Raw genomic sequence first — 22,248 nt, forward strand, 5'->3', positions numbered from 1 at the left:
CGCTTTTGAACCGGTGCGAAAAGTTTTTCTTTTTAGCATCCCTCAAATCCGGACCGGTTCAAAACCGGTGCAAAAGGGGGGTTTGAACCAGTGCGGAATTACATTTTTCGTCTAGTGTTTGCTCGTCTCCTTGAGCAATTCGAACTTGATGATAACCCGACCTCAAATCCAATTTGGTGAAATAAATAGCATCTCCCAGTTGGTCGAATAAATCGGCCACCAAAGGCATGGGGTAGTGATTTCTCACCATCAGCTTGTTTAAAGCCCGATAATCGATGCATAATCTCAAACTCCCATCTTGTTTCTTCTGGAAAAGAACTGGTGCACCATATGGCGCTCTAGAAGGTCGAATGAACCCGACTTCAAGTAACTCATCTAGCTGTGAGCAACTCAGCTAGCTGAGGAGGTGCCATTCGGTAGGGGCTCCGCGCGGGAGGTCTAGCACCTGGCACCAACTCCCATAGTGTGATCAATGGCTCTCCGGGGAGGCAGTGCTTTTAGAAGCTGCTTTGGAAGAAGGTCGGCAAATTCTTCGAGCAACCCTTCCATGGCAGGAGGGAGATCGCTCCCCGTCTCATCTTCTTTCCCCTGAGAGAGTAGCGAGGAATGTTGGCTCATTTCTCTTCATTCCCTTTTGAAGTTGCATCGCGGACAAGAGAGGTCCTTTCTGACCTTTTTCCTTCTTTAATCTGCGGACACGTCCGTAAGAGGCAAGGATGGTTGCCGGAAACAAGTAAGGAGCCCAGGTGGGGCATCGGAATAGCTTTGCTAACATGGAGAGAATCCATTCCCAGTACCATATCAAAATTATCCATTGTTTCCACGGTGAAGTCGAGTGTCCCACTCCAGTCTCCAATCTTGACCTCCACGTTCTTTGTGATACCGTGGATCGGGCGAGCTTATGAGTAAACAGTTTTCATGCTGCCTCTGCCGCGCACCACTTTCAACCCCAGTCGGTTAGCAATATCTTTGGTGATGAAGTTGTGGGTGGCTCTAGTGTCAACCATTGCTCGAACCTTCTTCCCATTAATCCACACTTCCACGTACATTAGTCATTTGATGGATGTTTATCTTCCGACATCTCTGTTCCCATGGCGTACATAAAGTGTACGGAACTCAGCTTTGAGGGTTCTTCCTCGCTATTCTCCTCTTCCTCCTTATTCCTACTTTGTCATGTTCGGTGGACATTGAGGAGAGTTTCTTGTGAAGATTGTCGATTTCTCCCTTATGTCGACACTCGAATCATTTGTGAGGTCCGCGACAAAGTATACAAGTGAGGGGCTTGTTCCATTAGGAGGAGCTGGAGGTCGCACCTTTGTTGGTCGACGCGAAAGCTCTATTCCTTTAAGAGTCATCTCCCCCACTCTTGTATCTGCTCCCCACACTGTTCGAACTGACTTAGGAGTTCCCGGTGGTGCTCTTTGGGGTACTTGATGCTGACCCACTAGTCCCTTTCTTCTGGTTCAATCCCTTGTCCGACGAGTAATCCATCAACCTTTCAGCTGCGGCTATGGCCCCTGACAAGGTGTCTATCTTCTGGCGCCAAATCTCCCTTTGGGCCCAATCTTTCAAATCCCGGACAAAGTTAAACAGACAATCCTTCTCAGACATGTCATGGATTTCTAACATGCACCAGAGTACTCTTTAACATACTGTCGAATAGAGTTCTTATGTTGTAAGGTTGCCAATTTTGTACGGGCCACAAACTCAGTGTTGTCTGAGTAGAATTGTTCCATTAGTTCCTTCTTTAGGTCTTCCCAAGTATCTACCGACGTCCTTTTAGCTTGAATGTCGGCGTACTTGGTGCGCCACCACAATTTAGCATCGTCCACCAAATACATTGTGGCAGTATCTACCTTTAGCTCGTCCTCCAACTGACATATGCGGAAGTATTGTTCCATGTCAAAGATGAAGTTATCAACTTCTTTTGAGTCTCTAGTGCCATTAAAGGTTCGAGGCTTGGGGGGCTTTATCTTGGCACCTCCACTTCCCCCGAGCCCTCTTTGGGCACGCATCAAGGTAGCACATTTATCTAGTGCATCGTTAACCAATCCTTGCAAGCAATTGAGCTACTCCGTCAACCCATCCACCGTCAACATAAGCTTCTCCATCTGATCGGCTTGCTTTATCACAATATCTTCAAGTTTGGGTATCCTTTCTTCAAGCATAGCCCATTGTTCCAACTTGCTTTCAAGCTAGGCAAGTCGTTCTTGCCACGTATATTCAGGCATCTCCATGTTCGCCATTTCTAAAGCAACTCGTCTCTGATACCAACTGTCACAGTCCGAGTGTTTTGACACCGGATCGTGCGGTGTGTTCTTGTCTTTTGGCGACAAGGACGCAAGCCTAGAGCGGAAAGGGTACGTGAGCACACGGCAACACAGACCAAGTAGTGTATCTCAAGGAAGCACACGTCTACAACGAGTGCGGAGCGGGGCTTGTGACGACCGATATTTCGAAGCGGGCACAAGTGGGATCGACGACTACGAGGGCGTCTTTTGAGGTTATCTTGGTTTGGAGGGGATGCTTTAAAACAAGGCAAGCACAATATCTATAAAGGCTTAAATCAACACATAAGTCTTAAAGCAATATGCAACCGGGTAGGGAGCTTTGATTCATTCAACCATTCGCTCCCTAAAGAGCTTTATATTAATTACATAGAGAAATACTAGTGAACACTGAAATTACAGTAACACAATAATTCTCCCTAGAGCCTAGAAAGTAAAAAAAAAAAAAAGACTTAAAAGACAATACATAAGGAAAACATAAGGGAAAAGGAAGGGGATACGTGGAGAAAGAGGCTGATTCTAACACTTTGCCTTGAATAATCCTACATAACCCTACAGAGATGGAAATTAGTGACCCAACATGCCTTGTGATATAATTGTACTCCGTATAGAAGAGAAAAGGGCCAGAAGGGGGTTTGAAAATGGAGAGTATATATGTATAGTCATATCCATAGAAATGTTCACAGGAAGAGGTCATAAAAGGGAAAGGTTTATATATGAGGTCATAAAATGTTGTATTCTTGGTTTGCAGCTACAAGAGAAAAGCTGTTAGTGTCACAAAATGAGAATAAAAGCTAAGGGTCAGAACTCTCTGAAGCGAGATTTATTAGTGGCTTGCTGAATGAGCTAGTCAGAGATCATTGTAGGAAACATGACCTCTTAGGCTCTTATTACCTGTCTAAGAGGGTAAGTATCTCCCACCACCCTCATCGGGAGGATTTATACCCTCAAAATGAGGATAATTATTGCTACATACCTCCTTCAACCCACCACTACCCATCTTTCTTGGCTTTATTTTCACTTATTAGTTATTACCCTTATAATTCATTAATTTCCAATTCAAGCCTGCCTTTAAGATACAGAGATTGTCTGCTATTATCTTCTGCTTTTTATATTCAAGAAGTGAATATAGTACGTGATGCATATTTATGTTAGAGCTAAGATCTTGATGTGTTGATAAAATGCAGATTGGCGAGTGGAAAAGCTAGTGAGGGCTCTTTTTGGAGTTGCCAGTTGCTGTCAACCAGCAGGTAATCAGTTATATTTGTTGATGAAATTGATTCCCTTCTGTCGCAGGTAATGCTGGTCTCTGAACTTCCTCTATGGAGGAAGAGGGCTCTTATCGTCTTTATTGCTTCTTTATGGACTTGACTGCGGACAATATTTGCCTCAGTGTATGGGATTCTTGAGATTCAAATTTATAGAAAGAAGGCTTTAAGAGAAAATGTGACCACATATTTAATTATATGTTTGAAGATGAACAATTTCAGATCTCGCATGAATCCTAACTTTCTCTATTGCTGAAAAGCTTTATAAAAGTTTATTTTGTGACAGCGCAAATCAGAAGGTGAGCATGAAGCATGTAGGAGACTCAAGACTCAGTTTCTCATCGAGATGGAAGGCTTTGACAATATTAGTGAACAGATTCTGCTTATAGGTGACTGTTCATACTGGTATGGCAGATATCCAACTTGACTACAGATGATCTTTTATAGTACAACCTGCCCCTTTAGGTGGAGTATTCACTGTATTAAAATGCTTAACAATTGCAATTATTTTGAATTTTACATCACATATATTTAGCTTGGTCTTCAAGCAAAGATGTTAAACTACAATGGCTCTCTTGTAAAAGTTGGGCTTCCAAATCTCCTATTTTATTCTTGTTGATGTCTTTGCTGTTACCAATTCAACATGGTTGCACTTGGATGCCAAGGGCTAGCCTGTTGCATCAGTGTTTATGGGCATGACAGAATGGACTCTTTATGCTTAGTTATTGCTCCGAATGGTCTTTTTCATGTTTTGAATGGAGCGGGTATCAATTAACATTTCAAAAATATGTGTATTATGCAGAAGCTACAAATAGGCCTCAAGAACTCAATGAAGCAGCAATGAGGCGGCTTACTAAACGGCTGTACATACCACTCCCTTCTGCAGGTCATTGTCTCTCCTTGTTGCCTAAATTTCTAGCTGATATCACGGACTGGATAATAATAATATTATGGATGCACAGAAGCAAGGGCCTGAATACATAATTGTTATCAACTGAACTGCTGTAAACAATAAAAACAGAACAATGTTACCGGGAATAAGACTGAGTCGCGGACTATGTCGCTCTCTTTAGAACTCGAATTATTTCAGAATGGGTTTGTGGAAAGTATTTCTGAAGAATATAAACTGTAACGGTTAAGGATTGATTATGAAATCTGTGGCGCATGCGTGTTATATTGGTTTGGTAGGTAAGTCCTTCCTCTCCACAAAATGTGGGTAGCCCAAGGGCCACACCCTTTTAGATGACACATACCTATATAAACCAAGCAACACTCTCACTTCCCACCAATGTGGGAGTTTACCATTTTCACAAATTCACACTTAAAACAACTTTGTTCCAACAATAATCTCCTGGAAAAAGATGTGGGCTGTTTAGACTCTCAAGTCTCAAAAGAGGATATTGACATAATCTGCAAAGTGATTTTTTAGAATATGCTGAACTGATTTCTTATAAGCTTCGTCTGTATGAGGTGTGTTCTTCTCATCTCCATTTTTTTATTTATATTTTTTACATTATATTGTTTAGTTATTCACTCGTATCTTTCCCATTTCATCAATTATGATGGATCACTTACTTAAAATTGACCTCTTTCTCAATGCAGAAAAGTTACCACTATGTTGGGTTACTAAAAGCAGTAATGAGGCTGTCAACAGGCTCTTTAAAGGCTGCAGATGCAAAGGAAGTTGCCGCCTCAGTTACAGCAATTGCAAATGAAAAAATGAAGGCAGAGAAAGAGGCCAATGCGGGCAAAAAGAAAACAGGTATTCTTCTATATTAAAGCCGTGTATTCGTGGCCTATGTTGCCCAGAGTGGTTTAGATGAGGAAGCAAGGAACTGAACTTGCCAGTATGCTGAATGATATAGACGAGGAAGCAAGCAATTGAACTTGTGAACTTTTTGGTTGTTGTTCTAAAGGTTTTTTTTCATCCTTGACCTTGACCTTGACCTTCTCTTATGCTGATTTTTTAGTGAATCTCTCATAATCTAAATCATTTTCACTTTATATCTGTCAATTTTGTGTTGCTTATTCCTTTGAGTTTAAATTTATGTAGAGAAATGTTTTAGCCTAAGTTGCATCTTTGTGCAAGATCTTGAGGGGTTGCTTCTGAAGTGCAAGATCTCTTTGTGCAGTCACCCTTTAATCCTCCACGTCCATTATTTTCCATTAATGTATATGTTGCTTATGTCCATTAATGTGTCTGTTGGTCGTTTTCAGTTCATTATCTTACGTTCCCCATTTGTTGTTACTTGAGATTTATAATTCATATCAGTATTCATCTTCTACGTTAATTTTACTAATTAAGGTCTATTTTATACCTGGTAATGTTTTTAAAGCAAACAACCTTTTGATGATGTCTTGCAGGCTTAAAGAAAAAGCAGCTTCTTGTTGATAAGCCTGATGATGATTTGGCTGTTGCTGCCTACGATGATAATGATGATTATGATTTCATGTGAGCACATAATGATTCATATATTCAAGCATTCAAGCTGAATCCTTTGATTGTTCGAGATTGTGAAAATTTTCAAGTCCCTTCTCCACACCAACTTTGGTATACAGTATATAGTTATGTTATGTCTGGATTGGAGATGAAGACCGAAGAGATATCCTTAAGGATAGCGTCACATTGCCCAGTTGAATTCAGCTGGTGCCCCTCGTTTGGAACTGAATTTTTGTACGCTTGCATAATTATTCTGTAACGATTAGTTCACACATCGATTTACTGTGCAAACCTGTATTTGATTGGTTCACACAAGCTGATTGCTACTTATGATAATCAAGATCTCTGTCATTTCTACGCCTATTGTTACTCATACAAACATCTAAGCATTCCGCTTTTCTTTTACACGGCATATACTTAATTTCATTTTTTACACGCCTTAATACGTAGTCCAACTTAAAATGTGGAATAAGCATGGATTGAGCTCCTCCCAGGTTGACATTCTTGGGCAGTAAGAATGACATATTTGTGGCGATGATGAAAACAAACAGTAGTAATTACGTTTAAACCACAATAATTAAAATATAATTATCGTGGCATTCAACTAAACTTATCCGCTTCCTTTTCGTTTGTCGCAAGTAAGTTTGTTCAATTGTTTGTGTGGTTTAAATCTTTTTTCTTTTCTTTTTCTTTTTGGACTTTCAATTGGGGCCTTTGGGGTTGTTGCTTCCTTCCTGACGTTTGCTGTGATGTGTCAAGAAACTACATTTCTATTTACGTTGTCATATAACTCCATCCGTTTCTAAATACTTGCTCCACTTTTCTTTTTTCGGCCGCTTTTAAATACTTGCTTCATTTCCTTATTTGGAAAACTTTTACAATATTTAATTCATTTCTCTCAATTAATGAACCCAACATAAATCATATTTTATTAATGTCATATTCTCTCAACTACTTTTGCTTTTTATAATTTTTCATTCTTCCACCTACCCCATTACCTTCATATTTTATTACTAAATCCAATTTCTCCTAAAACTCCGCGCATGAAGAAATGGAGCAAGTATTTAAAAACGGAGAGAGTGTCATACTTTTGTACTCCATATTTTATATTTTATAATTAAAACCTTCTAGGATTATATTGTACAAATAAAATAATTAAAATATCCTTATTATTGAACCATTTTGGTTAAATACATTTGTCATTCACTATTTTGACCATTAGTAACTCAATTATACTTTATTAAATTAGAAAATTTAATTTATGGGAAATAATGATATCAATTTTTGTACATTATTAAATAAATAAATATGGTCAAAGTTGATATATACTCCAACTAAGATAGTACCGTATTTTGTTATTGTTCGTGTAAAAAGAGTTTTCGAACTTGATAAACATGATTATTAATTCCAGATAGATAATATCTTGAGTTTGTTTGGGCAGAAAGAAACCACCGGTATTATTCACACTCCTTTATAAACCTTTAAATCAATTAAAACCTGACTTTGTCTTCAAAAAGAAAAAAAAAAAAAAATTAAAACCTGACTTTGTGTTTGTTTGTACCGACTTTGAGAGACGACATTTCTTCTTCATCTTTCTCTTTCTATTTCTCTGTGACTTTATGCGAAGGCTTGTTCAACACGCCTCTGTTTTACATTCCTCCAAACTTAAAGGTAACCTTTTTCACCTCTTTTACAAAAATTTCATTATTCAAGCTTCATTTCTCTGTTACTGTACTAGTAATTTTTACTTTCATGATAGTTTTGATTATGATTATCTCAATTAAATTGTGTGATAGTGACTGTTGTTTGAGGTGATTGTTTTTGGAAGGATTTTAGAGGTGATTGAAATTTGAATTTATTATTGGTTAATTATGATTTGAATGATCTTTTCGTTCATTGTGAAGTGGTTATTTTGCTTAATTTGAGCTTATTATGAGGATGAAAATTCACTTCTTATATAATTACAGTAGAATATTTTCTGGATTTTTTGAGCAATTTGATGGATAAATTATTAAATTTTTATACTCGAGTGTCCCCTTCCATCAGTTCCATGTGTACGGTATACCAATTACCCATGAAGTGCAGGTGTTATTGTGTTAATGTACCTTAGAATACTTTTTATGGGTCCAAATAAGAAATTATAATTCGATACTTTAGGACACCTAAATACTCGTATTTATTTATTTTACCTCTTTTGTTTTTGCTAAATCTTGTTAAGAGATGTTGTTTATTAAATTTGCTTTGAAAATTCATTTGCTTTATGGTACAGATATATTGATTATTTGATTATGATTTTTCTATGTATTTCTTGGTGAAATTATATGTTGTACAAGTTAGAGCATGTGACTCTTAGAATGTGAGGGAGTGTAATCTTAAACCTTTTTTTTTTTTTTTTAGGAAAGTGTAGTTTTGAGTACAGGAAGTAAGATAGCAGTTGTGTTTTCAAAAGAAAAAAAAAAATAATAAAATAAAATAAGGAGTAGGCCGGATAGCAGTTGCACATTTTTATTTTTATATATACAAGCTAAGAGAATGCGTGTGTGTGCAATATAAATAATTTGTCAAGCTCGATTTTTTTTTTTTTTTCACGATATTATCTCCTTAATTATTCTAATAAAAAAAATATACTAGATGAAGCCTGTGCGATGCACGGTTTTTTTGTATTTTATTTACAACTTATAATTTTTTTTCCTATTTGTGATAAAATTTGTTACTTTATTTATTCGTTGTATGTAGTATATTATATTATCATTTGATATTTTTATTTTATTTATTTTAAAATAAATATTGAATTTTCTCTCATTCGTTATATATTTAGATGAAGTTCCTAATATCAAAAGATAATATTTTACATTTATTAATTTAAACTTTAAAATTTCATTCGCCAATTTTATTTTGTTAACGTAGAACTTAATCTTTAAGACGAATAAATGATAAATGATGAACATTTTTTTTTTTGCTAGAAAAAGAGAAAGGATATATTTTTAATTTCAATGATTTTTTCTTATTTTTTGTATTTAATTTAAAACTCTTTTTTTTTTTGAGAGAAAACTGATTTTTTTATAATTAAACGTGATTTCATTTTTTTTATTAGTATATTTTTATAAAATATCTTATTGTAATTCCTTGTCATATTTTCATTATTTTTTTATATAATCCAATTTTATTTAAATATCAATTGAACGTGAATTTTTTTTTTTTTAAGTTTATTAGTATTTTTTTATATATACGAAATAAAATAAGTTGTTCTTTTCTCTTAGATAAAATTTCCAATTTAAAAAGATAGTATTTTATTTTTATGATAAATTTTAATTTTTAATTTTAATCTTACGTGGTGCTTTAAAATAACAATCCTACGTGGCATAATCCTATACCTAACGTTCTAAAAATACTAATCCTAGGCGGCTCTCTAAAATTTTGGGAAAAAACTCCCCTTTATATTTTGATTTTTTTTTGAAACAACTTCCCTTTATATAATTTAACGTGATTTCATTTTTTTTATTAGTATATTTTGTAAAATATTTTATTATAATCACTTGTCATATTTTCATTATTTTTTTTATCTAATCCAATTTTTTTTAAATATCAATTGAATGTGAATTTCATTTTTTTTTAATTTTAATAGTATTTTTTTTATATATACGAAATAAAATAAATTGTTTCTTTTCTCTTAGATAAAATTTCCAATTTAGAAAGATAATATTTTATTTTTATAATAAATTTAAATTTTTAATTTTAATCTTACGTGGCGCTTTAAAATAACAATCCCTAGCATAATCCTATAAGTAACGGTCTAAAAATACTAATCCTACGTGGTGCTCTAATAATTTTTTAAAAATAAAAATCCTAGGTGGCTCTCTAAAATTTTTGGAAAAAACTCCCCTTTATATATATATATATATATATATATATATATATATATATATATATATATATATATATATATATATTTTAGAGGTTTTAAAAATTGTTGATAAAAACAATAAAAAAAATAAGTTACTAAAAAAAAGGAAATTTGTTCCGTGTGCCCTTGAGGTTTTAAAAAATGCACCGTGTACCCCTGAAAACTTTCAAATGCATCGTGTACCCCTGAGGTTTGTAAAAGAAAATGCACAAATACTCTGATCATCTAATAATGCACATATCATCAACTTATCAAACTAAAATCATGCCCGCACACTAACTCCCTTTTAGTACTTTATATTTATGCAGTAAAACCACCTAAAAGTATAAATTACATCAAAATTTAAACTCCATCGATCATTCTAAATCCTAAACTTTTGGGTATTATAATTTGATTTATTAATTAAGTTTACTTGAGAATTAAATGGTTTAGCATTACAATAGCATTACACTGTAATAATTTGTTATGAGTCTAGAGGCATTTGGTGCAATTTTTTACAAAGCTTAGGAGTACACGGTGCATATTGTAAAACCTTAGGGGTACACGGAACAATTTCCCTAAAAAAAATATGTTGATGATGTCATGTAAGCTAAATAATAAATGAGAGGGGTAATTTTAAAAGTGAAATTTATCACCCAAAATCCCCTTTCACTTTATATATAGGATGTCACGACGTTACAAAGGCGCCACATTCAATTAATATATTTATATTAGTATAAATTTAATGCTTGTACCTTTTTATTAATTTTATTGCTTAGATTGTTCAACTACTGGTTTAATACGGATTGTATGTTATTTATAACTAACAAATTGGATGATGCGGCGTCATTACTGTGAAGGCTTTGTTCTCTTCACCTTATCTAAGGTTTTGATATGAATTTTAAGGTCTAATTTGGTTTGGTATGAATTTTATGGTTTGTATATATTGTATGGTCTAAATTTATTGTAATTGTTATCTTTATAATTTTGTCCAAGTAGGTTTAGTCTAGAATGAACTATTTTGATTTTAATGAGATTGTGAAAATCAATACTCCATAATACGAAATATAAGTGATAAGAACAAAGTGAAGATAACAAAACTCTACTACGAAGTGTTTTAAATGTTAAGGTGCAAAAATCTACACATAACACTATATAAAAGAGAACCCCATGTAGCATCTTAATTTTTTTATTGTATTTTATTTGGGTGGTGTTGGGTGTTGCTCTAGTAATCTTGTTTGCTTGATTTAGAATTTTTGGGGATAGTGTTGCTCAATTATTACGAATTATTTTTAATTCATTTATTTTTTGTTGCAAAGAATCATACGATTTAAAGACTATCAACAAGTGGGGACTGAGCATAGTCATTTTTGTAAAGCTGATTTTCATTCACTAGAATTTTATTAGCTTTGCATGCTTTTCCTGGGCCAGATTTCCACTGACAGTATTCACACTATAAACTCTGACAAAATCTGTGTCTTATACTGTGCTGTACACTTTAGTTGTGCTTTTATAAAAGTTTTAATTTTATGGCTGAAAACCATCTCTAAATTCTAACAGATTCTTGAAGAGAGGAACATACTGCAAATATGGAGATATGATTTTTGATCATTGTAACAGCATGCATTGCAGCTCTTCTTAAGGCTTTGGTTTCATTGGTGGTGTCTAAATCTAAACCAAATATTCCTCCGGGACCTCGTGGTTTTCCAATCATTAGCCGTATCCAATGGCTAGGGAGATCATCCACAGATATGGAGGCAGCCCTCAGGAGACTTTGCTCCAAATTTGGGCCAATCGTCTCCCTACCTATTGGTCGATATCCTGTTATCTTTATTTCCAGCCGTACAATGGCTCACCAGGCCTTGATTCATGATGGGGCTGTGTTTGCTGACCGTCCTAAGCCTCTCCCTACTAGTGAGATTATTACTAGTAACCAGCACAACGTCAGTTCAGCTAGTTATGGTCCAAATTGGAGACTATTCAGGCGAAACCTGACTGCTCAGATCCTTCATCCTTCCAAGGCTAAAGAATTTTTTCATGCCAGGAGTTGGACCCTTGAAATCCTGCTTAATAGTCTCAGGGCTTCCAGTGGCCAAGATCATGCTGATGTTGTCAATGTGATGGATCATTTTCGCTTTGCCATGTTCTGCCTGCTTGTGTTCATGTGTTTTGGGGATAAGTTGGATGAATTCCAGATCAAAGAGATTGAAGCAATTCAGCACCGCTTACTGACATCCTTCAGTCGCTTTGCAGTACTCAATTTGTGGCCTTCATTGACTCGGATTTTGCTCCGCAGTCGTTGGAATGAGCTGATCAACATGAGGAATAAACAGGAAGAGATATTATTTCCTAAAATTAGAGCAAGGAAACGTCTGTTAGAGGAGGCAAAAATCCCTGATGATCAGAGCAAAAGATTAGTCAATTGTTACGTGGATAGCTTGTTGACACTGGAAGTCCCAGAGGGTGACAGCAAGAGAAAGCTGACAGAGGACCAACTGGTGAGTTTTTGTTCTGAGTTCCTCAATGCCGGAACTGATACTACCTCAACAGCCTTGCAGTGGATTATGGCCAATCTTGTCAAGTACCCGAAAATTCAGGCTAAGCTTTTTGAGGAAATCAAAGGAGTTGTTGGAGAAGAAGCTGCAGAGATCGGAGAAGATGAACTGTCAAAGATGCCTTATCTGAAGGCTATAGTATTAGAGGGACTGAGAAGGCACCCCCCAGGTCACTTTGTTCTTCCACACACTGTCACCCAAGATGCAGAGTTGGGCGGATACACAATACCTAAAAACGCAGTCATAAATTTTATGGTTGCCGATATTAATTTGGATCCTGAGGTCTGGGACGATCCGATGCAATTTAAGCCTGAGAGATTCCTGACAGAAGTAGGGAGCTGCGAAGAATTTGATATCACAGGAAGTCGTGAAATAAAGATGATGCCTTTTGGTGCAGGCAGGCGGATTTGCCCAGGACTCAGCTTGGCTATGCTTCATCTGGAGTATTATGTGGCCAATTTAGTTTGGAACTTTGAATGGAACGCTGTGGACGGTGATGAGGTGGATTTATCTGAGAAGCAAGAGTTTACTACTGTGATGAAGCATCCACTCCAAGTCCATCTGTCTCCTAGAATAAAGTAAATAAGCAGCCCTTCCTTTTATTTTTGATCTTGCATGAACCCCATTTATATATTGCACTTGCAGTTTGCAGTTTGCAGTTTTGCAGCATTGTAATTTTTCTTTATCTCATCCGTCTTTGTATTTGAATATTGACATGTCTATGGAATATAAATAAGTCACATTAATCTCTCAGATCATAGAATTTGCTGCTGGATCACTATTCAGAAAAGATTGTCTGCAATTGTCAGTCATAGCAGCCTTATCCTTGAAATTGGTAAGCTTCTATTTGCAGTTGAACCCATGTTTGAAATAATTAATTGACCTTATCACCAGATGATTTGATTGCTGAAGGTCTTATGCTTATTACTAGTAATCCGTAGATATTTGTTAATATAGTGTAATACTACTTAATGAAAGATTATGCTAGTAAATCTACTCCGTTTATTGTTACAATCTTCCTTGAAAAGCTTGACTTGTGCCCTTGTGTATATTCTATTGTTTGACAAGTTGTTTACAACAAAAAAGCGACGAATTGTTATGTTATAATGCTGTTCCAAGCAAAATTAATACGTACTATGTATTAATTGTCAGACTGACGGATCTGTACCAACTGACCTGTTTATATAGTTATCTTCGGGGAAATGTGGGCATGGAGAGGATGTTTCATTACAATGCTAAATTCTTGTTTCTCGGACAAATCAATCTCATCTCCCTCTATAGCTTCCCATTTAAAGTTCCAAACCAGATTAACCACAAAGTATTGCAGGTGAAGAATAGCCAAGCCAATGGCTGGACACATCCTTCGTCCAGCACCAAATGGCATCATCTTTATTTCGCGCCTTCCTGTTACATCAAATTCTTCAGTCCCCTGAATTGACAGAAATCTCTCAGGCTTGAATTGCATTGGACTCTCCCATAATGCAGGATCCAGGCCCATCTCTGCAACCATGAAATTTATGATTGCATTCTTAGGCAGGGTATACCCACCCAACTCTACCTCTTCGGTCAGAGCATGAGGCAGAACAAAGTGACTTGGGGGGTGCCGTCTTAGTCCCTCTAATACTACGGCCTTAAGGTAAGGCATCTTTGATAGTTCATCTTTTTTAACTTCTGTACAATTTTCTCCAACGACTCCCTTGATTTCTTCAAAAAGCTTAGCTTGGATATGTGGGTATTTAATAAGGTTGGCCATAATCCACTGCATCGCTGTTGTTGTAGTGTCAGTTCCTGCATTAAGAAATTCAGAACAAAGATTCACCAGTTCCTCTTCTGTTAGCTTTCTCTTTGCTGCGGTTCCATTCCCTTCCTCAGGAACCTCTAGTGTAAACAAAGTGTCCACATAAGAAGTAGCCAACTGGCTGATTCCATCACTAAGAGTTTTGGCTTGCTCCTGCCATGTCGGATTAACAACAAATCGACAATTGCATTGGTATTGCTAGCTTATATCTAATGTTAGAAAACACTAGTACTTTGTACTAAAATGCAGATAAAGGCGATGCTTACCTTAGGGCTATGTCGGTCTGCCAATGGCTCCAGCATCTTCTTTCGTGCTCTGATGTGAGGAAGTAGCAACTCTTCCCGTTTTTTCTGTAAGTCAAAAAATTCATTCCATCGACGGCAGAACACAATTCTAGACAGTGGAAGCCTGCAGATATCGAGTATGAGGAAGCGATTGAATGATGTTAGTAATCGGCGTTGGACTGCCTCAGCCTCACTGATTTGGGACTCATTGAGTTTATCTCCAAAACACATAAACATAAGCAAGCTAAACATAGCAAACCGGAAGTGATCCAGCACCCTGACAACGCCCTTATTACTTGTTACAGCAGAATTTTTTAGTCGATTAAGTAGCATGTCTAGGACCCACTTCCGGGTGTGAGAGAACTCTTTGGTTCTTGAAGGGTGTAGGATTTGTGCAGTCAGATTTTTACGAAGGAGGCGCCAAGTAGAGCCATAGCAAGCTGAACTGATGTTATGCTGGTTACAGGTGAGAATCTTTGCTGTAAGAAACGGCTTAGGACGGTCTGCAAAGACAGTCCCATTCTGAACTAAGGCCTGGTGGGCTAGAGAACGACTGGTGATAAAGATGACAGGATGTGAAGCTATATGTAAAGTAATAATCTTTCCATACTTGGAACAAAGTAATCGAACGGATGTTTCGATTTCTAAGGTTGATTTTAGAAGCCATAAGATGTTACTAATAAAGGGCATGCTTTTCGGTCCAGGAGGACATTTGGACTTGGATTTGGAGTAATTTAGAGAAAGTATAACCATAAACAGAAGTGGGACACATGCTATTACCATAATTACAGAGAATGTTTCCATGTTTGTGTATAATAAGAGGATTCCATTCTACGATTTTATAGAGCTGACAATCGCTTTGACACCGGTGTTACAGCCTTAAGAATAGAAATGGTGATGCACATCAATGATGGACCTCATCAATTATTATAAGTGTAGCGTCTATTTGGATATGGGTTCAGAGGTTTTCAAGGAAATTTAAGTCTTGAATAGGATTGAAGTGCACGCTATCATTAGTCAATCTACTCTTTAAGTGCAATGCAGGTCTCTATTCTGATTAGGTTCATTTTTGGCCAGACATTATGATTTTCATACCTTATTTTATGTTTGATACTTTGATGGCAAGGATAATGACCCTCACCAAAAACATTAACCCTCACGGTTTTTTTGGTCTGGTAAACACTTTGAGAGTGACACCGTGACGGGAAAGGTAAGTACTCTGCATTAGAGTATTACTTTAGTGTGTAAATTACTAAATTGTGTTAACCAATTACAGAGGCATAGAAGTAACTGATACGGATTTTCCTAATGAAGTTCAATAATTATAGTTTACAATGGACAATATTAGGCCATGGTTCTAGGGATTTTATTCTCTGATTATAGCGCAAGTATCACTGTGAATCTGTGATATTATGAGACAGATATCTTGTACAACAGAAAGAGTTGTATTTAACGCTTGTAAAGCTGTAAACTCTAGTCTGTACTACTATGAATTGCTAGAATAAAATCCCTAGAATCATGGGCCATAGCATAATATTGTCAATTGTACACCTAAGTATTATTAAACTTGAGTAAGGCTATGTTTTGTTCACCTTATTTAAAAATCTTATTATTTGTATTTCATTTCAAATTAGATAAATAAGTTCTTATTAGAAATGATAAGTTCAAATCTATGTTTATTGCTTTATGTGCGATTTTTCATTGCTAAATATCTTTAATAATAAGACCCTATTTGATAATTTTTTTCCTTATGAATTCATGTTAGCCGACCCCAAATCATTTTGGGACTAAGGCTTTGTTGTTGTTGTTGTTGAATTAACGAATGTTTATGGTCAAAGCTAAGTATTAGTTTGTTAGATTAGATTAGATAAAAAAAAAGTTAAGATCCGATCAAATAAGGGAACATAAGGTGAACTAAACATAGCTTAATTCAATCTTAATGCTTACTGAATTTTGGGTTAGGCTATTCGATCTAGTCGTGCAAACTCGATGAAATTCACAACTTCCAATCTTATCTATACAATTTTGTATAACCTTTCAAATTAAATGACCCTTATCAAGGATGATACATTGATATTTCATGACTCGTATTATCAATTTTTTTACCATCCCTTTTAACTTTTGTTGCAAATACTCTAAGAAAATGGAGGCCAGGAGTATTATTCAGAACACAGAAGTACTTATTTTTTTTCCGAGATGCAAATAGAAAATTTGGGTCATTTTTAACAACCAAGTAGGTTGAGAGATTGAACTAGTATGAAGTATAATATAATGTAGCTCTGAATCAGAGGAATTTTGGACCAATATAAACAAAAGGGCTGCTTTACTTAATTTTCCTAGGAGAAATTTGTGCATGAAGTGGATTCTTCATTACAATGGTAAACTCTTGCTTCTCAGATAAATCCACTTCATTTCCATCTACAGCAGTCCATTCAAATTTCCATATCAGATTAGCTACAAAGTACTCCAAATGAAGCAGGGCTAATCCGCGGCCAGGACAAATCCTTCTTCCTGCACCGAAGGGCATCATCTTTAATTCGAGGCTTCCAAATCCTGTGATATCAAACTCTTCATGATCTATATCGCGGTCCATGACCATCCCCATGAATCTCTCAGGCTTGAACTGTAAGGGATCATCCCACACCTCAGAATCCTTACCTATCTCAGCAACAGCAAAATTTAAGGATGCATTTCTCGGTATAGTGTAACCACCTAATTCCACCTCTTGTGTCACCCCATGAGGCAAGACAAAGTGACTTGGGGGATGCCGTCTTAGTCCCTCTAATACTACAGCCTTGAGATAAGGCATTTTCGAAAGTGCAACTTCCGGAACTTCCTCTGCTTCTTCTCCTATGACTCCTCTGATTTCTTCAAAGAGCTTAGTTTGGATGTTTGGATGCCTTACAAGGTTTGCCATTATCCATTCCAAAGTCGTCGAGGTTGTATCAGTTCCTGCATTAAGGAATTCAAAACAAAGAGACACTAATTCTTCTTCTGTCAGCTTTCTTGTTCCTGCTGTAGAGTCCTCATTACTAGATGGGATTTCTAGTCTCAGCAAATTATCCACATAACAAGTACTTAGCGTTGTACTTTCGCTTTTATCATCTGCAGTTTCGGCATTCTGATGCTGCTGCTGCCGTGCTCTGATGTAAGGGATAAGCACCTCTTCCTGTTTATACTTCAAGTTAAAGAACTCATTCCAGCGTTTTCGAAACAAAATCCTTGTCAACCAAGCTTGCCTGAAATTAAGTACTCGAAAGCGAGAAAGCAAGGAAGTCAATAACTTCTGAAGTACAGCTTCAATCTCTTTGATCTGAGATTCTTCCATCTTATCCCCAAAACACATGACTACAAGTAAATGAAACATAGAAAACCGAAAGTGATCCATCACTTTCACCACACCCGAATCTGAGCCTGAGCTAGCACTAGCAACCCTGAGACGATCAAGGAGGATGTCAAGGACCCACTTACGAGCCAAGCAGAAGTCCTTGACTCGAGAAGGGTGGAGGATATGTGATGTTAGGTTGCGACGAAGGATGCGCCACAAAGGCCCATAACCTGCTAAGGTGATGGTATGCTGGTTACTGCTAAGTATCTTAGGAATAAGAAGTGGCTCAGGTCGATCAGCAAATAAGGCCCCCTTCTGAACTAGAGCTTGGTAGGCTAAAGCGCGATTGAATATGAATATCACAGGGCGTGAAGGATTTGATGAGAGCGTGACAATTGGACCGAACTTTGAGGTAAGTGCTCTAAGGGCTGTTTGTGATTCTGCAAATGATCTTCTTAACCATATAATCATGGTAATAATTGGCACATATTGGGGTCCTGGGGGCCATTTTTTCGATTTCAGTTTCAGGTTTAAGGATAGGTAAGTGAGTATTAAGGCTGCAATGCATGTTGTTACAGCAATCACAAACCATAGCTCCATGTTTGTTCTCTAATTGTTTAGAATTCTTGCATATTTTGGTAGCAAGCATCTTGTTCAAGGGTATATTTCTGATTTATCAATTTTCAAAAGACAAAAAAAAAAAAAAAAAAAAAAAAAAAAAAAAAAAAAAAAAAAATCTATGTTTGTGTGCTGATATTTGAGTAAAGTCATTGCTGAAAAGTAAACCTTTCAGATATTTGATTGTGTGGCTCTCCTTTCATTATATTCCAATCACCTTATTAATTATTGCACCCCTAGCTTTTTTGCTATGCTTACTTTTTGTTAATTAATCTGGGCAAATACTGCATGAGGTTTTTTTTTTCCTTTTCTTGTGTGGAAATTACGCCTTCAATTTCATTAAATAACAATCCTGATCACAATAGTAGAGAAGTTGTTTCATATTATTGACCTTTGGTCCGGTGTAAAATAACTATTTGCATATTCACAGTGAATAATTATTGCAATGTTATACAAAGTATAACCTTTTTAATTTAGTCTATTTTAAGGGTGTAGCTTTGACTCCATTGAAAATGCAACATTACATATTACAAAACCTATCTAGGATAATCTTATGTAGTTCCATAGTTTAAGAAAAAAAAAACAATTATGCGTTAGTTAGTATACATACAAATATAATCATAAATCATCAGTTTGTCAGCATGTTGCTATCTCTCAAGCAGCAACTAGTTACTTTGTTGGTTTTTACACATCTATTGAACATTTTCATCATCTTTTGTTATTACAATCAAACAAAAAATCTACAATTACTTTACATATGTATATCATTATTTCAAATGCTTGTGATTTCGGAGGTTATACTTTCGTTCATCACAACTCACAACAGAGTTTTCTGACTTTCTTTCCTCTTCAACTGGTGGCATGTAGTTTGGATCTTCATGAATGCTTAAATCTTCCGGCAATTCGGTCTCCACCCATGAAATCCAATCAACTTCACTATCCACTTCTTCATCATCTGAAGGATAATCTCTTACTTTTTGAATGTTGTTTACCTTTTCAATCAAAGTTGCTAACATATTGTGATTTAATGCTTCATAATCCCTGCACAAACCCAAATTAGTTTGTACATACATAGCCATCTGACTTAAGTATTTGTAGTGATTCAAAAAGAAAATACTCTAAGCTTGTTGTTTGAAAATCTGTCTTCTGTATACCTGTATGTAACGAAAGCATACAAAAGCTGTATAACAGCATAAGCGCCAAGAAGTGATTTCACTATTGTTCTGAGTCGAGTTTTCTGTTCAATTTCGATAGATGTAAACTGCAATATACTACACTCTATTGTAAATGCAGTGCATAGACCTGTAAAATTTGTGAAATAATGTTTCATGTAAGAATCTCCATGTACTCTTAAAAAATCTTTTTATTTTCTGCAGGTAAGAAATGCATACCTAGGTAGAGACTGCATCTGACAGAGTAAGTTTGCTTTGTGCTGGTAAACATGTAGAAAACAACAATTAGGAGGGAGTAGATGAAGAAAGCTTTAATAAGCCTTGACTCGAGCAACATGGCATTGTGTAGAGCAAAGATCTTATCAATGGCAGTAAACATATTTGCTTGTTTCGACTCAAAAGTTTCCTACAAAATTTAGAACATACAGATAAATAATTTCAGTCCATAGATTTATATTGTAAGGAGAATCTTTCTTTTCTTCAAATTTCACTTAAGGTACATAATAACCTGAGCTTCCAACATTGATTTTGAATTACTAGCCAAAAGATTGTGAGCCTGCAGTAGCTGTTCCTGCTGCTCCTTAAGTTCTTGGTGTTGCCCCTGCGCAAATCCTAATATCTGCTGTAAAGTAGCCCTGTAAAATATCAGAAGTCTTAAAAGTTTAAGCAAAGAAATATAAATCAGAAGTTCCATTTTTGGAGGGGGCATTTTACCAAGGAAGCACAAACCCTACAAGGGTGTATGTATTGTTGAATTTGTGCTCATACACGGTAAAACAGTATGTGATTTGTGTATGTTAGACCACATACACAAAATATAGATTACAACTTTGTAACATGGTTTTCTATACACGATGCTATCAGTAAACAAAATTAACTTGTGTATGTGTGGGGATGAAGTAGTCTACACACGATGTGCAAATGGATTAGTCCATAAATTTTGTGCAGATGAATTCCACACAATTTGTGCAGTGTACCACTTCTTACCTGCTCTGTTGAAGAGCATTAGACTGAAAATCAGTAAGAGACTGAAGACCCTGAAGAGCCTCTGATTGACTTGCAAGAAGTTGCTGCTGCTTCTCTATCGAAAGTCCAGCCATATCAGCAATATCATCAGTTTTTCCCTGAAGGTTATGCAGCTTTAAAGACAACGCTGCTCCAAGACTAGTAACCTCCTTTTCAACTTCAGATGCCTTCTTCTGCAAACCTTCAATGTCCTTTCTAAGATGACTATAAGATTCTTCTACTCTTGCAATACTTTCTTCCATTTTCTCCTTCATTAGCCCTTGTCCTTTTAGTAACTCTACTTGAGACGAGGCAATACCCCTCGCTTGCTCGTTAAGCTCCTTAGTGTGCTTCATGACAATGCCTAAGTCACCTAGCATGTTCTTAAGGTTGTCTCCCACCTTTTGTGTTTGTTCATCAATCGATGCTATTGATTCTTGGATTTGATTAGAGTTATGAAGCAGAGTATCTGATTTTTCTTCAATGGTTTCTAGTTTTTCTTCTGTAGATAATGCTGAATTTTTCAAGTCATTCACTAAATTTTCAACTTGAAGCTTAAAAGCCTTAGACCTGCATAAAAAATTGTAATTAGGGAAAATAAACACATTAATAATATGTAATAATTCGAGTATAACTTAACTGTAACTGATGGCAAATGGAGTTGGTCTCAAGGTAAAATTCCAAATAAGTCTTATGATCATCATTGTTCAACTTTCGAAGACAATCAACCATGAAACCTTCTGCGTTACACGAAGGAAAAGGATCCCTCCCCGAATCTCTTTGGAAACAATCACTAAGAAGCCAAGCAAGCCTACTTCTCTTTTCCTCTGCAGCAAAAATCTCTGAACACGAAGAAAACAAATTCTTGTACGCATAAAACCAACAAGGATTCGATCCTCCTAACTTCATCCTCGCATTTTCAATTAGTTCAACCGCTTTAGGATCATCCAAGGCTTCCAAAGAAAACTCAGCAACCATACCATTTATATTATTCGCATTCATTGAATATTGGTGATTATTACTGGAAGAAGATGATGAGGATTTAGAGGAAGAAAACCAGCCCCATGAAAAAGAATGGCCTTTTTCCGAAAGTGTAACAAACATTAGCAAAATTAGTCCTACACAAATACAACAATTTCCCATCTCTGACTTCATGGATCAAGGTCACTAACAGCAATCCTTATGAAGAAGATAAATCCTGCATTTGCAAACTAATTATCATAATTAATTTTGATTTTATATGCTGCATTTATGTTTTATAAGAAAGTAAATAATGTATTAGTGTACTTACCAAACGTTACAAGATATTCATTTCATTTTGCTTCATTTTGCTAGAGGATGCATTTTTTGAGCATGCACCTTTTTGATATCAAACATTAATAAGAACTTCCTTTACACAAGTATCCAAAGAGACCATGACAAAAGATAATATGTCGTCTATATCACTATATTGCACTTTGTGGTTCTCTATTATATCAAAACGTATACAAGTATTATGTAGGGTAATAAATGAAAGTAGTTGTACGTATATGATGATATATCCCCGTAAAATTTCAAATTCAATTAATGATTAAAAACTGCATATTTCATATATGTTGGGAAAACCTGG

The 22,248-nt window shown here is 36.0% G+C and overlaps 5 protein-coding genes across 6 annotated transcripts; 2 read left to right on the forward strand and 3 right to left on the reverse strand.

Moving 5' to 3' along the window:
* Positions 1-1,227: 1,227 nt before the first annotated feature.
* Positions 1,228-6,357, forward strand: LOC110695313 (ATPase family AAA domain-containing protein FIGL1-like). The gene is made up of 7 exons (XM_021872570.1): positions 1,228-1,426; positions 3,476-3,538; positions 3,682-3,734; positions 3,843-3,961; positions 4,975-5,026; positions 5,159-5,318; positions 5,921-6,357. The coding sequence occupies exons 1-7, from the start codon at positions 1,228-1,230 to the stop codon at positions 6,010-6,012; spliced, it is 738 nt and encodes a 245-aa protein (XP_021728262.1). The 3' UTR covers positions 6,013-6,357.
* A 743-nt stretch (positions 6,358-7,100) lies between these two features.
* Positions 7,101-13,303, forward strand: LOC110695070 (cytochrome P450 89A2-like). Of its 2 annotated transcripts, none has more exons than XM_021872263.1 (3): positions 7,101-7,667; positions 11,500-13,012; positions 13,189-13,303. In XM_021872263.1, exons 1-3 carry the CDS (start codon positions 7,616-7,618, stop codon positions 13,193-13,195), a joined length of 1,572 nt encoding a protein of 523 aa, XP_021727955.1. In that variant the 5' UTR covers positions 7,101-7,615; the 3' UTR covers positions 13,196-13,303. The 2 variants fall into 2 exon arrangements, with proteins under 2 accessions (XP_021727955.1, XP_021727956.1); XM_021872264.1 differs by having other exon boundaries at positions 7,118-7,667; positions 11,440-13,012; positions 13,189-13,289.
* Positions 13,304-13,447: 144 nt separating this feature from the next.
* On the reverse strand, positions 13,448-16,087 carry LOC110695071 (cytochrome P450 89A2-like). Its single transcript, XM_021872265.1, has 2 exons — positions 14,490-16,087; positions 13,448-14,382 (listed from the first exon to the last, which is right to left on the reverse strand). Exons 1-2 carry the CDS (start codon positions 15,318-15,320, stop codon positions 13,615-13,617), a joined length of 1,599 nt encoding a protein of 532 aa, XP_021727957.1. The 5' UTR covers positions 15,321-16,087; the 3' UTR covers positions 13,448-13,614.
* Positions 16,088-16,652: 565 nt separating this feature from the next.
* Positions 16,653-18,551, reverse strand: LOC110695072 (cytochrome P450 89A2-like). Its single transcript, XM_021872266.1, has one exon. The coding sequence runs from the start codon at positions 18,442-18,444 to the stop codon at positions 16,840-16,842; it is 1,605 nt and encodes a 534-aa protein (XP_021727958.1). The 5' UTR covers positions 18,445-18,551; the 3' UTR covers positions 16,653-16,839.
* A 675-nt stretch (positions 18,552-19,226) lies between these two features.
* Positions 19,227-21,857, reverse strand: LOC110695073 (protein GAMETE EXPRESSED 1-like). Its single transcript, XM_021872267.1, has 6 exons — positions 21,280-21,857; positions 20,622-21,209; positions 20,143-20,269; positions 19,854-20,040; positions 19,617-19,764; positions 19,227-19,503 (listed from the first exon to the last, which is right to left on the reverse strand). Exons 1-6 carry the CDS (start codon positions 21,792-21,794, stop codon positions 19,230-19,232), a joined length of 1,839 nt encoding a protein of 612 aa, XP_021727959.1. The 5' UTR covers positions 21,795-21,857; the 3' UTR covers positions 19,227-19,229.
* Positions 21,858-22,248: the final 391 nt, after the last annotated feature.

The sequence above is a fragment of the Chenopodium quinoa genome, unplaced genomic scaffold (genome assembly GCF_001683475.1).
Source record: "Chenopodium quinoa cultivar QQ74 unplaced genomic scaffold, ASM168347v1, whole genome shotgun sequence".
Lineage (NCBI taxonomy): Eukaryota > Viridiplantae > Streptophyta > Magnoliopsida > Caryophyllales > Amaranthaceae > Chenopodium > Chenopodium quinoa.